Source organism: Lodderomyces elongisporus, chromosome 7 (genome assembly GCF_030384665.1).
Source record: "Lodderomyces elongisporus chromosome 7, complete sequence".
Classification (NCBI taxonomy): Eukaryota; Fungi; Ascomycota; class Pichiomycetes; order Serinales; family Debaryomycetaceae; genus Lodderomyces; species Lodderomyces elongisporus.
The window spans coordinates 831751-847505 of record NC_083679.1 but is presented as its reverse complement, the minus strand read 5'-3'; the positions used below and the strand labels follow the sequence as shown (position 1 = coordinate 847505).

At 35.2% G+C, this 15755-nt stretch overlaps 8 protein-coding genes across 8 annotated transcripts; 4 read left to right on the top strand and 4 right to left on the bottom strand. All coding sequences in view use genetic code 12, as the record gives it.

Annotated features, from left to right (window-relative positions):
• Positions 1-907: 907 nt before the first annotated feature.
• Positions 908-1666, top strand: PVL30_005243 (uncharacterized protein; the record flags this gene model as incomplete). Its single annotated transcript, XM_001523640.2, has 1 exon — positions 908-1666. One exon carries the CDS (start codon positions 908-910, stop codon positions 1664-1666), a length of 759 nt encoding a protein of 252 aa, XP_001523690.2.
• A 453-nt stretch (positions 1667-2119) lies between these two features.
• On the bottom strand, positions 2120-3784 carry PVL30_005242 (uncharacterized protein; the record flags this gene model as incomplete). The annotated part of the gene is made up of 1 exon (XM_001523639.2): positions 2120-3784. One exon carries the CDS (start codon positions 3782-3784, stop codon positions 2120-2122), a length of 1665 nt encoding a protein of 554 aa, XP_001523689.2.
• A 1042-nt stretch (positions 3785-4826) lies between these two features.
• On the top strand, positions 4827-5882 carry PVL30_005241 (uncharacterized protein; the record flags this gene model as incomplete). Its single annotated transcript, XM_001523638.2, has 1 exon — positions 4827-5882. One exon carries the CDS (start codon positions 4827-4829, stop codon positions 5880-5882), a length of 1056 nt encoding a protein of 351 aa, XP_001523688.2.
• A 1912-nt stretch (positions 5883-7794) lies between these two features.
• Positions 7795-8604, bottom strand: PVL30_005240 (uncharacterized protein; the record flags this gene model as incomplete). Its single annotated transcript, XM_001523637.2, has 1 exon — positions 7795-8604. The coding sequence occupies one exon, from the start codon at positions 8602-8604 to the stop codon at positions 7795-7797; it is 810 nt and encodes a 269-aa protein (XP_001523687.2).
• A 399-nt stretch (positions 8605-9003) lies between these two features.
• On the top strand, positions 9004-9939 carry PVL30_005239 (uncharacterized protein; the record flags this gene model as incomplete). Its single annotated transcript, XM_001523636.2, has 1 exon — positions 9004-9939. The coding sequence occupies one exon, from the start codon at positions 9004-9006 to the stop codon at positions 9937-9939; it is 936 nt and encodes a 311-aa protein (XP_001523686.2).
• Positions 9940-10554: 615 nt separating this feature from the next.
• On the top strand, positions 10555-12210 carry PVL30_005238 (uncharacterized protein; the record flags this gene model as incomplete). The annotated part of the gene is made up of 1 exon (XM_001523635.2): positions 10555-12210. The coding sequence occupies one exon, from the start codon at positions 10555-10557 to the stop codon at positions 12208-12210; it is 1656 nt and encodes a 551-aa protein (XP_001523685.2).
• A 557-nt stretch (positions 12211-12767) lies between these two features.
• Positions 12768-13871, bottom strand: PVL30_005237 (uncharacterized protein; the record flags this gene model as incomplete). Its single annotated transcript, XM_001523634.2, has 1 exon — positions 12768-13871. One exon carries the CDS (start codon positions 13869-13871, stop codon positions 12768-12770), a length of 1104 nt encoding a protein of 367 aa, XP_001523684.2.
• An 802-nt stretch (positions 13872-14673) lies between these two features.
• Positions 14674-15269, bottom strand: PVL30_005236 (uncharacterized protein; the record flags this gene model as incomplete). Its single annotated transcript, XM_061119670.1, has 2 exons — positions 14674-15168; positions 15267-15269. The coding sequence occupies 2 exons, from the start codon at positions 15267-15269 to the stop codon at positions 14674-14676; spliced, it is 498 nt and encodes a 165-aa protein (XP_060975653.1).
• Between the last annotated feature and the right edge of the window lie 486 nt (positions 15270-15755).

Here is a 15755-nt window from a genome sequence, read left to right as displayed (position 1 = left end):
CAATGTGTTGTAGTAATCGGCCTAGCTAATAGTCACTTTGCGTAGCTTGTGGTAACAGGGTCTAAATTGATGTGTGTGTGTGTGTCCGCCTGTCTCTCGCTACTTCCGTTGCTGTTGTTGCTGTTGTTGTTGTTTTGGTTGTTTTTTGATTTCGGTATAGAATCTAGTGATGTTTTAATGGAGTTTATATATCTTAGATCACTTTGGTGTTTGCATACTTGATATCAAACACATTGCAACCATAACCAGTCGCAATATACCAATACTACCACAAAGTAGAAATTCGTGCCGAACCCAAAAATAAAAAGAATTAGCCAATACAATATACAAAAGTGTGAAACCGTGAATACAAATGATATAAGTAAAATATCGGTTCAAACTACTATCAGCTTGTATAGGAATATCGATAAATACTAGTTTGATCGGTCATCATAAGTTAGATACAATATATCGTATGATTGAAGAGAACGGCCATTTCATCGAAAAAGATTTACTTAACAGTCCGCCGCTAGATAATTTACACCTTACACTCTAGACATTTATTATACTCAGTATACAATCGTCTACAACTTCACTTCCTTCTGATACAATCCATTGGTCCTAGTGAGCTGTGTAGCAAAATACTTTGTGCACAGCAGTAGGATATTAGTAAGAATTAAACCTTGGTATGTGATACCAAAAAGTAGAAAGAATAAAAATAGAAATTATATAAAGAAAAAAAAATTAAAAAAAGAATACAGATAAACGGAACGCTAATAGTCATTACGGAATTTGGCGTAATCTAATCTAACATTCTTTTTCATCAAAATTCGCATTTTAAAAATCTATATATATATAAATATATATCGCAGCATTAACACAACATCATTCATCTTTTTTGCAGCACACCACTATATTCCAATCCATCATGAGTGACCCTATAAATGCAAATCCAACGGTGATCGACGTAAACAACTTACCCACTCGTCTAAATAAAGGCGGCGCTGCTTCTTCCTATTTCCATGATGAGGAGAATAGGAATAAAGAACTTCTTGAAAAGATGATATCATCCCTTTCAATAGTGCGTAATGGCGACTTGAAATCACATTCGAGCCCCACAATGAGTGACTCCATGTCTTCAGTTACATCAAATGCATCTTCCCTTTCTATTAGTGGTGATTCTCCTGCTCGTGATTTTGACGAGGATATGGATACCGATCCACATGCCTCAAGTCAGCCACTAATTGTATCAAAATATGAAGGAGAATTATATGAAGAAGGTAAAGAAGATGAAGATCTTATAGATGAGCAAGAAATTTTTGATCTCATATCGACTATATCTGATCCTGAGCATCCTCTTACACTAGCTCAGCTTGCGGTAGTAAATCTCAACGATATAACTATAAACGCTGCACCTACCAAATCGCAAATTTCAGAGATTGTAATCAAAATTACACCAACAATAACACACTGCTCGCTAGCAACATTGATTGGATTGGGTATTAGGATTAGGCTAGAAAGGAGTTTGCCTGCTAGATTTAGGTACAAGATATTGATTAAAGAGGGAACCCATCAGCTGGAAAGCCAAGTGAATAAACAGTTGAATGATAAAGAAAGGGTTGCAGCTGCGTGTGAGAATGAACAGTTGTTGAGTGTCATTTCGCAAATGTTGAGCACTTGCAAGTAGCTATAATGTATTTGCGCTGTGAAAGATACTGTAGAACTGTTTATGATATACTTGAAGAAATATTTGTTTTTTTTTTCTTTCAAGAAATAGACCTTGAAGTAAACACTAAGATATATCGATTCTCATACATGAAAACATACTATTACTTTGTTCATAATACATTACTTATCCAACAAAAACTAGAAATAAGAATAAAAGTAAAAGAGAGCAAACGAGGAACACAGAAAGAAGCAGCAATAGTGTCGAATAAAAATCAACGGGTCACTTGATATTTGATTTTGTTCACCCTTGAAACAATACTGCCGACGTTCAATCCATTGCTAAAATTGAAAATTTAACATAAGGAAATAAATACATTAATCAAGAAAAAAAAAATAATAACCATAAACAATGAAAATAATTAGCAAAAGAAGCATAGAAGCATAGAAGCAAGCAATGAAATATCCTCAACGCCTAAAATCTTCTCACGTTTTGAAAGTTGCTGCTCTGTAATTCAGCGTACCCAAGGATCATGCACATGATGTCAATGACGATGAATTTCAATAGCTTGCTTTTGATAAATTCAATAAACTTTAGTAACTTATTGTTAATGGTATGCAGATTGTTCAATATTTTCAAAATTCGTTGAGAGTTTTTCTCAAGTTTGAATAGCTGAATGTAGTAATCGTATTTGTTTTTGGCATTTTCGTGTCGTTGCTCAGAAGTGGCAATATTCTCTTCCCTGTTAAGTTGTGGTAGTAAAGTTGGTGGTGGAGGTGTGGCCATCACCAATGTATTTGTTGAGACAAATGATGAAGAAGCACTTGTGTTTGACTGGTTTGGGTGGGAGATGCCTAGACCCATGCTTCGTCTTCGGGTACCAACTGAAGTTTGGCCAGTCTGTGTGGTGCTGATACTGCTCCGATTGCTGGGTTGAGTTTGTTGTGACAAGTTTGAACCTAAAGAAGCATTCAGTTCGCGGTGTTTTTTCATTCGGGTATAAATTTTCAGCTTTGAAAGAATCGAGTTGAATGTTGTTGAGTTGCCGTCGTGCAGTGTAGGGCGTGATGATTTCATTGTTGGGCTTCCATTACCATTAACAAAAGCATTAGAATGGGTGTTAAAGTTGCCGTTTTGGTTTGCATCTGAATTTGCACCAGAACTTGAACTTGAACTTAAATGGTGGTTAAAATTGAACTGCAGAAATGGCCGCTGGGGTGGTGTATGAGGTGATGAAATTTGCTTTGACAAGGGAGCGTTGGTATCATTCTCAAGTGATGAATCACTTCCGTGCTTATTTTGATTACTCCCTACATTCAACAATGATGAAAATCTTCTTCGCGATAACGAGCTCGATGTGCTTGCCCTGCGGTTCTGTGTTGATGATCCTTGTGACTTTTGCGACAGGTTTGAATTGGTTCTATACAAGGGTTTGCCCAAGTAGTTGAACTCAGAATCATTTGTACTCCTAAGATCACCAACATGTTCAAATCGTTCATCAATTGATTCATCAATTATGTTGGCAGAGCCAAGAGCAAAAGCGCTATTGTTGTTGTTGTTGATGTTGTTGGTATTGGATGATGTTGATGGTGTATTATTACTAGCAGTGGTGGTAGTAGTATTAAATAGATATGTTGATCGTGCAGGCATGTCATACATCTTGTACGCGGTGAGTAGCTTTGCATAGTAGTTTAAGGTGATCTCTTCAAATGAGGTTTGGTCATCGGCTGTTTGTAATTCAAGTTCCATCATGGTATTTATTTCGTTAAGCAATATGATCTTGATTTTTATATCCTTAACAGAAACTTCATCCCGCAACCAAGTATCAAATGGGAATACTATATTCTTCATGATCTCAATCTTCGGTATTTCGTCGTATCCATCAGGGTACTGAATCGACTTGTAAAAATTTGTATCCTTTACTTTCTCAAGAATTTGCACAGGGTCCTTAAGGTTCAAGATGTGGCTGAGGAAAGAGCAAATAAATGTAAAGTTTTTGATATCGCCAGATGGTAAAGCTCCACCTAAACTCAATTTCTGGAGCGGTGGTAACTCCATGGTTGTATCTTGTTCGCTATGAGGTAGTATTGTCGGTGTTTGGAAATCGCCTAAACTGGTATTGGAATCGTTCTGATGCATGTATGTGTTTCGAGTTTGGTAGCTATTCCGTTTGTTATTGTTATTGTTATTGTTTCTGTTGTTGCTGCTGTTGTTGCTGCTGTTGTTGTTGCTGCTACTATTGTCGACGATAATATTCTTATTGCACAGATTATCTCTAAATTCAGGTGTTTGAAATTGTAGGTTGGGTTGTGATTGATGTTCCATTATAAACATGTTACTTGTGAACAAGAGACGAATTCAGTCTCAATTCGTAATTGATTATGTGTCAACTCAAAAGCAAAAAGCAAAAAGCAAAAAGCAAAAAGCAAAAAGCTAATATCTGGAATTGCTTAATCGACTCAATTAGTTGATTTTATTGGTTCTTCACTTTGCTAAACACTATTCTAGTTGGAATGAAAAGTAGAATGAAAATACTGATAATAGTTATCAGTATAATAATTATGGTCGCTACTTGTCCGAAACTGTAAGGCTTTTATCCGTAAACTAGTAGGTTTCAATATGCCTTTTTCTTTTTTTTTTTGTCTTGATTGTTCTCGATGGATTGTTGTGGATTTTCTTATGTCCTATTTCTGTATAAACAATTTGTTAAAAGATATCGTAGTCTGGTTGTCTTAGTTTCCCTTTTGTTTTCTCTTTTTTATTTATTTATTTTTTTAGGCGTCTTTTTTTTCCCCTGTCCTTTACTTTAACTAAATACGTGTGTATATGTATGTATGTATATATGTATATATATGTATGTATGTATGTATGTATGTATGTATGTATGTATGTATGTATACAATATAAAATAAAAACAATTGATAAAGATGACGATATAAAGAAAAGTTTATAGTTGGTCGTGCGCAACGCGACTTTTAGGAAATGACATACTCAGCCTATATTCTAATCGTTTAAGCAGAAGTTGATAAGGATGCAAAAGAAAAGAAAGGCATTGACTTTCAGTTCAAGGCTGATATATATATCTTTCGGTTTATGGTATGTGAAAGACAGATTCGTTTCAAATATATACAAATTTACAATTACTATTAAAACCTTGAACGCGTAATCATTATCATTTATAATGTCTGAAGATACTATTCTCACTTCGCCAATATCGCAACATGCAAAGGCACACAATAAGACCTTTAATTCAAAGGGTAAGAAGAAGCGAACTGGAAAACCTCCAAAAACTTTCTCTGACAAAATTTCATTATCATGGTCTGATTTCCAAAATCAATCAGGCTTTGGTCCAATGTCTATCGCTATTACTGAAATTGATACTATTGAACATTTCCAATTAGACGATACTTTTCCTTTTAGGATTAGTAAACCATTCAGCCAGATTATTGTGACTAGTTCCTCGACGGAATTAGAAGAAAGACGCCACGGAACAATAGGATGCTTCTTGGTTTATATGGCATTTATCAAATTTGCAAAACAGCTCTGGTCTACTTATAGTGGTGAACCGAAAACTAATAACTTTAGATATAATGTTATTCGGTCAATAGGAACACAATTGCCCAGGTCCTTAGACGCAGTACTCTCCGATTTTGAAAACTCCGATATTAAGCTTGGTAAAGCTAAAGTCAAGTGGCCCATGACTACACTTAGAACCCTGTTGCTCAATGCAAAACGATTTGCAGCTTTAGCCAAATCTCCTACCCCATTTTTTGATGATGAAAAAGCTTTGAAGAATTTATTTTGGGATGACCGTGAAGGTCGTGACAAATTGGATTTTCATATTAAGAGATATATGAGTCCAATTAATTCTGAGAAATACTCTAATACTGCTGTTGTTAATGGAACAGAAGTTAAGAGCCTATTCTTCATTCCACCTTTACGCAAAGACTGGACTGATGATGAGCTTACGGCTTATTTTCCTTCATGGTACCTTGACAAAGACCCAATCCATGTGTCGGTGTTAAATCTTTTTAGATTATATTCTGAAATTATTCCACTTAATGAAGATTCACAAGAATTATTCAATTTAGTTGGTTTAACTCTCAGATCTGAAACAGATCAAGCTATCTGTAATGAAATAGACTACGAACATGACATTAATAAATATCTTCGTGTTTTGAATTTATTTTTTGAAATAAGTTCAAGTCCTGGTACAGGAACGGGTTATGCGCCATGACAACGTTGGCGTATGAACGGCGATGATGTGAAGCATGAAACGATGATAGGGCCATTGTGTATAATTGAGCAATAGATTTGTTTTCAGCTTGAGATGTCTATATTAGGCTGGTTAAGTAATTGTGTTAAGGTTAAATTATTGGTTTACGTGAATAGAATGATAAATTGTCTCAAAGGAAGTATCTTTCGTCGTGATAAATAGGATTGTTGGTTCGGTCACTGTTTGCAATCAAGCTAAAATTACTATTCAAGAGGTGGAAAGGCCACTAGTTCGAGCAGAATGGAAGTATGCTCATTTTGGACGTAATGGAAGCTTAACATACACGTGAAACCAGCTCGAAGGTTGACCATTGGTAGCGTAAGAAAAAATGAGTAAGGTCGTGCAAGCCACAAGTATGTGAACCACCCAGGGGGCGCATAAATGTCGACCAGATTTCAAATACAAGCTAAAATTAATAGTCTTGTAGATTCACCGAATCAATGACCTACTATCCGACCTAATGTAGTCTGAATTAAGTACATGTTCTTGTCTTGTAGATTGCTCACACTTCAACGAAATTTTCAATTGTATACTATATCAAAAGTTATTTAGGTGATATGATAGAGCTGGCAATTAATATTCATTGCAAAAAAAGAAATAGAAAAAAGTAGATTAACATTTCCTACGTATCGTCTAACACGCGTCTTCAAAACTTTGCTTCCAATGCTGAGACCAAGTTTCGGATTAAGCTTTTACATTCACATGTAACATTTCAGTGAAAGCATCAAATATCCAAAAAAAAATAAAAAAATAACAACCGGTTAGAAAATCAACGTGAAAGGATGTAACAGAAACATGAAAAAATTGAAAAACAAAAAGCATATTTGATCATTGTAACATTTATAGAATCATTCATGCGATGCAAATCTAGTAACACCAAGACTAATTTTCTCACTAAGAATAATCAAAGGAAAGGACTTTCCTTAGTTAAAGTCCATGTACAAAGTTATCTCTGCCAAAAGAAGGAATAGGCTTCTAGTTTGAAGCAACAATTGTACCTGAGAGGCAATTTCAGAATGAAGCACACTCGTGGTTTTTGTAAAGGATGAATAAAATCACAGCTTTTTAGTTGAACCCTGCATCCAAGAGGTATATTTCCTTTATAAACTCATTTTATCAATTCGAGAATATCGGATAATATAAACAAACCTTTTTTCCTTATTTTTGCTTTGAAAAATCGTGTGGTTGACACTGTGCGTCGTATATATATATATATATGTGTGTGTGTGTATGTTTGTTTAAATAGAACGGCTGTTTTGTTACACAAAAGATAAAATTGCATTTCAGGGTCCTTGACAAAGCTTTTGCGGTATACATGAAAATTTTAATGGTATATATACACATATACGAATTTATATAGGTATGTCTATGTTTGTGTGTGACAAACCAGTTCTAGCAAACTTCGCTTGTGCACGGCACTTAAACGTGACTACTCCTTATAACTGATACCACACATTACTTGATAATTTTAAGACAATAGCAACTCCTTTTTTACACTTGAAATCAAATTGGAAAATTTTTCCAGTTGCAAACCTGTACAGCACCATCACATATACCTTTCCTATTTTTAGTACAGCTGATTTCAATAGTGAAAAGTGCGGTTTGGTAGTATTGGTTGAACACCGTTATCAAATTTTCTTCAATTTGTTTTGTTTATTTACTTGTTTTGTTTACTAGTATATAGCTTGATGTATATTTTGATCCGAATCGCTCATTTGGAAATCCTCATCAATTCCTTTATAAACTCTTGTCAAGTATCATAGTGTAAAATCTCATTAAACCAACTCTTGTTTTGGAACCATCTATCAGGAAATTTGAATACAAAAAAAAAAAAATTAAATGTCAAGTTCCAAAAAAAAAAAAGAAAATAAAACTACTCGGCATCATCATCATCATCATCATCATCAAAGACATTGCGAGTCCGTGGTAAACTCTTCTTTTTTATGCCAATCTTTATAGGCCCTGTCAGTACTGTAGGCAGCTCTATAACCTTAGCCTCATCTTCAGGTTTCCTTCCAATAAAATGGGCACCTTTAGTCTCCAACTCTTTCCTAATTTTTTCCTCTCTTTTCCCTCGCTCAATCTGTTTGCGCAATAACCTTTCAGCTATTTCACTATCTACATCATTGGCATCTGTATCAACGTCGCGTTTCTTTTCAAGAAAGTTTTTCCCATCAATCAAACTAATCTCCAAATTGAACCCTTCTTCTTCTTCGTCATCATCATCATGTTCTGTATCTTCGTTACCTCCTGCCTCACCTTGTTCATTGACCACTGCCGTGTTTGTAACACGCACAATCCCGTTTTTCCCAAGATGTCTTACAAAAGATGTCAAAGTTTTCCATTTTGTAATGTTCATATGTATATGATCTCTTTGTCGTATATATTCTTGATAAAACTTGTTAGCATTAATTGGTTTAGTACCGTGATTAACGCGTAGTAAATTGATAAAGTCGCGTTGAAAATCCTGCGAATATTGAGCCATAACATTTTTTGTTTCTCCCAGTTTCTCCATATTAGAGATCCTCCCCAAATGCGATCTAGAGGTTAAGTGGTTCTTGTAGCCGTTGGCATCTCGACACTGTTTTGTACAAATCTGGCAGTAAAATTTCAACTTTTGAAGACCGCTGGCTTTGAGACGCTTGGCCTCATACTTTGCGGTTCCTATTTCTGCTTTACCCATTTACTAGTTGCTAATGAAAACAAAGGAGTTGATGAAGGTGGTGATAGTAAATGAAGGGGCGCGACTACTACGAATTGGTAAGAACTGCTTCTTCAAAGTTTTGTAGCGTAGAAACCAATGTGCTAGTTTTCAATAGTCTTTCTCTTAAACGAAAAGAAAAGAGAGAATCGAAAGATGCTGTTTTGATAATCTCGCAACGAGCCGCACAATCGATTGACTGGTTTTTCTTTTGGGATGGGGAGAAAGAGCGAGAGAGTGAGAGCGAGAGAGAGCCATAGAAACTGCCTTGGAGATCAAGAAGAATACATTTATATATACAAGAAAAGAAGAAGTAAAAGAGGTAGAAGAGGCATAAAAAGTGTGTCATTCTCCACCAGCTAGCTTTATTTTCTTTATAATATGCTTCGAATACCATATTTACAACAAAGAAGGGGTTTTTTCCAAGTCTACAAAGGACCTGTACGACCATCACTTGTAGCCAACAAAACGTATCCAATACTAATATGGAACAATATTATTCCCTACCAAGCCAAGTATCTCACTGCATTTGGAGCCAGTATATTATCATTTATTAAAATACACCCACTGGTTTTAATTACTCTAGGTCCACCGATATGCATTGGCTCATATTTCCTGTATAAATGGCTTTATAACAAGCTTGTGAATAAAGAAGCCAAAAAGGCGGTAGGAGGCATTCCGCCTAATATGAATGAAATATCAATCAAAGACCAGTTGATTATTTCACCACTACTGATTGTCAAAATTCTACCGTACGATGAAACACAATTGTACAATTTACAACACGATATTGATAACGAATACCAGTCATTCACTACACAAGTTGTTGATCTAATTGAACAGAGAATTATCGAATTTGTTTCGCGCAACAAACTGGGTATGGAACTGAACCTGAACCTGGACCTGGACCTGAACCTGGACCTGAGTCTGAATGAGAAAAATTCCATTTTATCAGATTTTATAATCGATGGTTCTCAATTAAATGTGCATATATTTCCTGACCAAATCGAGACGTTTACCACTACAACAGCAGACTTGAGTAAAGCCTATAATATACCAGGGACCGAGGGCTTCCCTTGTCGCTTTGTTAAGTTGCTGGTGCCTTATTTCAGCGAACGTGATGTAGCAAAGAGGAAAAGATTGGGTGTAATATCTGCTTGGCTCATCAATCTTGGCGACAAGGATGATTCTCAATGGAGCATGGTTATCAATGTGTCTCGTATTGGATGGAGAGAGCAAAATCTTTTGATCCGTGAAATTGACGATTGTGAGTACATGGAAAGCAAGATGTACCAACAATATGGAAAAGAAAAGTGATCCTGTGAAATGACCTAAATACTTGTGAATAATAGATGTCAATAGTAGATTGATAGAATTTTTTGTGTTTGCTTTTGTAACAATCTATTGTGAATAATAAAAAAATACTTGTATATTTTGCATTAAAATGAGTAGAATTAATTAATTTTAATAAGCGCAAATTTAACAACTTTTTTGTTTTTAATTCCGTCACTTATTTCCCTTTTAAACCCGAGTAAATTCTGAATCAATCATAATAACCAAAAAAGAGAAACCAAAAAGAAACAGAAGTAATAGACAGTACTGTTGCTTCTTTATTTAATTACACAGATAATTTTACTTGGAGAAACAGCAGAAGCAGACTTGTTTTCGTAAGCCAGCACTATAAGTAAAGTAAATATAATTTTGCATCCAGTAAGACAAATTCGCTTTAACAATTTTCATTTAACTAAAATAGCAACCGAGACAAAAAAAAAAAAAAAAAAAAAAAGTAAAACATAAAAAACAAAAGAGAAAGGACCGAAAATAAAAAGGAAACAGAAGCCTCTTTAATGTCAATTTCTTTATCCCCCCACATTCAACTACTTCTTCCCTTATCGATAAGATAACACTTGTTTTTTCTCCTACTAATCAAACATGTTTTCAGACCAGAAACCAAAGTTTTCATTTGATTTGACAATCCATGACTTGACAAATGTGCCCGAGATTAGTGGCTCTTGCTATATTGAAGTTCAAGTGCGCGATAACAAGCGTCTGAAGAGCGGAGTTAAAGGCAAGAAGATCCCCGATATCGAGTCATCTTCTTCTCCTTCTCTGAAGGCTGTGAAGAAGGCTTCATCTACACTTAACTCAACAAGGTCTTTATTTAACAAATTTGATGATGCTCTATCGAAATCGAGCAAGTCTGACAATGGAAATAATAATAACAAAAATAATAATGATAATAATAATACTAAAAGCACATTATCGGATGGCGCGGGAAGTAATAATAGTAACAACAACAATAGTACCAGTAGCACTTCGTTGCTGGGAACTATCAAGACAACTACATCACGAAGAAAGCTCCACAATTTCAAATGTACTTTCAATTATAACTTGTCATGTAACTTGCGCTTCAACTACAGTAAGAGAAAGAGCAATTTAATTTCCAACAAGTACTTGATATTCAGGATATATTATGTCATCGATAATCATAAACATGTTGGCACTAGTGCGACGAGTAGCACCAGTGATAGTGGTGGTTCGCACACACAGGTGATACTGTTGGGGAAATTAGTGATTAATCTTACAGAGTATCTCAACTTTGGAGAGCCAGTCAATAACAAATATTTACTTGAGGATTCCAAAGTGAATTCCATCCTCAATATCACCATGGCATTGCATGAATTGCCCTCGAATTTCGATTTCCACACTCAGCTACAAATACAGGACAATGACAGCAGTCATGCGTCATCCACCTCCCTCTCATTAAATGACAATAACAAGCAGCATTTGAAGAAAAATACCACATTCAATGTACCAGAACTAGAACGAAAACACGTGTTTACTGGCATAAATAATGTTTTTGGTGATAATTCAAATACGTTCCCAGGAGAGCACCCGCCAGGTCAGGGCCACATCGAAGGTGGCTCCACCGGATTACAATCTACACAAGCAAATGGAGGTGGCAATGGCCAGCAGCCTCAGTTAAATGGGAAGCATTCGCACAGAAGTTTATTCAGTCACTATGATAAATCTAGTGCAAAGTCGAAAAACTCTCATTCCGCACAACTGTCCAATGCTTCACAAAAAGATATGCCTCTAGATGACATCACAAAGCTAGACAATGATGAATTGTTATATTATGTGGCAAAAGGGAATGATAGTTCAAGTGTGATAAATATGGCAAATGTGGGGAACATCTCGGCCGAAGGTGGTGCAAACGCAAGAGACGGCAATGATGCAAATGACCCAAAAACATACACACAGGGTCAAGTTTACAGTAACTCCAAGCGACTTATAATGGATCCCATTGTCAGCCTCCTTTACGCCAAGATCTTGGAGAGTAGCTGGGATCCAGAATTATATCCATTATTGGACTACTCTCCAGACCAATGCATCAATGATATTTTTGACAATCCAGAGAATCCTTATGGTTGCAACATGAAGTTGAAATCTTATTACGACGAGAACCTTCGTCAAGATGCAGATAAGGATGACACGTATAGAGAATTGAACGGATTGATCAACGAGCAAAGGTATAGGCCCAACTTAAGAAGCTGGAATATTTCAGGCGAACATTTAGATCGGTGATAGAAGCAGATAAAGAAGTTTATTTTACTGATCTACCTGTTTTGCTTTAGTTACCCCTTTCTTTCTTTTTTTTTTTCCTTTAATTTTTAATTTTTTAATTTTTCAATTATTTATTTCGATTTCGAGCCGTCATTAACTTCACATTTGGCAAAAATATCCTACCTACTTTATTCTCCAGGCTTGTTTAATATCTACACGGGGTTTTGCAGGAGCAATGATTGAGTAGGCTTGAGAGAAACGTGTGGTGTATATTAGATTGTAACGTATGTTCAAGGTGCTATTTATCTTCTTATCAACATTATGAACTTTGATTAGGCATCTATCCTAAGATGGTTGTTGGCTTTCAAAAAAAGATGATTTTGGTAATTGTGACTAGGTTGATGATTCTGCTTTAAATTTTTTTTTATTTTTTTATTTTATTTTTGTATTACTTCTTCATCCTGGTTTAGGATTTCAGGGAACCTTTAATTGGCTAATCGAGTATCATTAGATTCTTGACCACCAGCATCTATTTTCTTTATTATTATTTGTTTTTCACAAACAATACCACCAGTTGGTTAATATTTTTCGTTATAATTGTAGTTTTCAAAATAACGGTCATCCAGTTGGCTCAACTCATCATCATCATCATCATCATCATCGTTATTATAATCGTCGTCTTTGCCCTGTTGCTCGCCATCTATAGCATTATCAAAGTCACTGTTAGTTCGCAATAGAGGTTCATTTCGAGGCATCGTAATTTCATCACCATTCTTTTTTGCAACATTTACTTCATTCACTTTTTCTTCTCCTTCAATTTCTTCCTCCCAATCGTGACCGATAAGTTGACTTAATGTTTCAAACAACTCATCCCAGGTGATGTTTCTTTCCAAAACGCGATGATTCCTACTATGCAAATCACCAAATTCGTGATACAGATGTCCGTGTTTTTTAAACGTGAAGGATTTAAGTTGCGTGTCGAAATGATTGGTTTCAAGGTAATCATTATTCTCAACGTGTTTTGTAGTCCCTTTTCCCTTTCTGTCACTACAGAAGCTTTCACAAGTCAAGCTTGAATTTCGTAAAATTCGTCTATTTACCAACTTGCCTTCATCATTTACACTATTTTTGTATTGACCGGTAAAATGTATTTCATTAGTGTAATGGTATCTCTTAACAGATTGAACATTAGCGAGCTTTTGGTCTTGGGTTATTTTTTCGACAACGGTTGCACCGCTTTCACTTCCTTTGTTGTAACATTTACTGTGCTTGGCACCATCAGTGGTGCACTTGCTATTGTGGCTATTTTTATTACTGTTTTTGTTGCTATATTTGTAGCTGTTTTTGTTGTTGTTGCTGCTGCTGCTGCTGTTGTTGTTGTTATTGTTGTTATTTTCATCTTCTTTGTCTCTTGCTTTGCGAGTAGCTCTTACAAACTTTAACGGCGACGAAAAATATGGCAAGTATTTACAATAGGCACAGACCTTGCTTGTATCATCAGTTACTCTGCAACGTTTGGAATAGCAATTGAAACGACGTGTGTCTCGATACCCTTTGAAAATTCCACGTTCAATTATTTTAATTGAGAGTAAATCTGATTCATAATTGCATACTAAAGAAGAATTGTCAAGGGTAGAATCAGGATCAGTTTGATGTCGTAGCTTACAATCATTATAGCCCATTTGAATGAGTTTTTGTTTTCTTTCTTTTAAATTGGAGATAGTAACAATATCATTAAAAGAAAGCAGAATCAAGCAAAAAGAAAAGATAAAAGCAGATAGATTTTTTTATTGGCAAAGTGAAATAACAAAGTTTAGTAAAAATACAAAGAAACATTCCTCTCATTTTGCTGTTAGATCAAAACGAAGGTTGTTAATGTCAATGGAGAATTTTCATGAGATTTTTGAAATGCTTTTTGGTTGCAAACTTTCTACTGAATAATTTTTTTTTTCTTTTTCTTTTTCTCGTAGTTTAATGATTTTTTAGCAGCCAAATTTTTGTCAACAAGTAGTTAGATTTTGGTTGTATTTAATTTTTCTTCTCGAGATACCAAATCCATTGACAAGTGTTAAATTGATATTGATCAACAAAGATTTCTACCAGTAAAATTTAAGACGAAGGGACTAAAGTAATCATGATCGAGTAGTATTACATTACCAAGGTAATTAAAAAAAAAGTATATTAGGATAGAAAATATGTAAGTACACCACAGAAACAAAAAGCCATCTTTATGACAATTTCTCAGTACCACCACAAATAGTATCTCATTACATTTTAATGGGGGATTTTCAATCTCAAATATGCTTCAACTTTAAGACAAAAAAAAAAAAATTATCCAAAAAAAAATGACAAAAAAAATGGGGAAAGTTTCCAATTACCAATCTCAAACATTTCAGTACAGTCGCTGCAATACGTTTTAGTCTTTTCAATTTGAAACACAACTCTTTCTTTCCTCCCCTCCCCTTTATTCTTTTTCTCTCTTTATTAACTATCTCTGGATTGGTTGTTGCCTCTCCTGCTTCTTCCACCTCTGCGATTGTTACCATCCCTATTGTCTCTGTTATCCCTATTATCTCTGCCACCTTGTCCGGCGCCATCTCTCCTCCTGTTTCCTCCGTAGCTACCTCTATTTCTATTATCATGCAGGTATCCTGATTGCTGATTATTGTAGTTGTAGTTATGGTGGTTATGATTGTGGTGCTGGTTTTGATGTTGATGATGGTACTGTTGTTGCTGCTGCTCTTTAACTTGGTCCATTACTTGATCCGGTATGCGCAAGTACTTGATATGCATTCCTCGAATGTAAATCTCTGGAATCTTCTCGAATTTATCTCCATTGGCACTGGTTTGTATCACATCACTTAGGGTAAGGTTCATCCATGAGTCCAAATTGGTGAGGTTTCCATTGTATGTTTCTCCACTCTTCAACTCTATTAGCACTGGTTTGTTCTTTGCTGCAGTTAAAAGATATAACGGGAGCTAGAATGAGATGTTAGTATTTGTAGGTTAGAAACAGCAACAGCAACAATAAGATATTGGAAATAGTAGATGCGCCGACTTATCTGTTATGAACATACCATTGTGGTAGCCTAAAGCAATCCTAGTTGGAAAAAAAAAAAAGAAAATTATCAACAAAATGATGTATATTCCAATTGTTGTAATATACCCACTTCTTGGGGGTTGAAAGGTAACATTTTTTTTTCTTTTTGAAGGTTTTGGGCAACTTATGTTGATCTTTCTCTCTTTTATTTTCTCTCTCTCTCATATTCCTTTTCTTTTCCATTCTTCAATTTACATCGCAATGTCGCAGTTTTTAAATGTCCCATATTATGCGACATAACAAGGTCTTGTCAATACTTTATTACATAATCAGCACACAGTTATGTTTATAAATTTATCTATACATATATATTTTTTTTATGGTTTTCTCCACCTCCACATTTTTTTCTCAAACCCAAGTCTCCTCGTTTTGGTTTTCAGTACTACTGGATTCCGATAACGGCATGTTTATTTAATACTCCATATTTTATTTTATTTTTTTGTTTTTGTTTTCGATTTTACTTTTA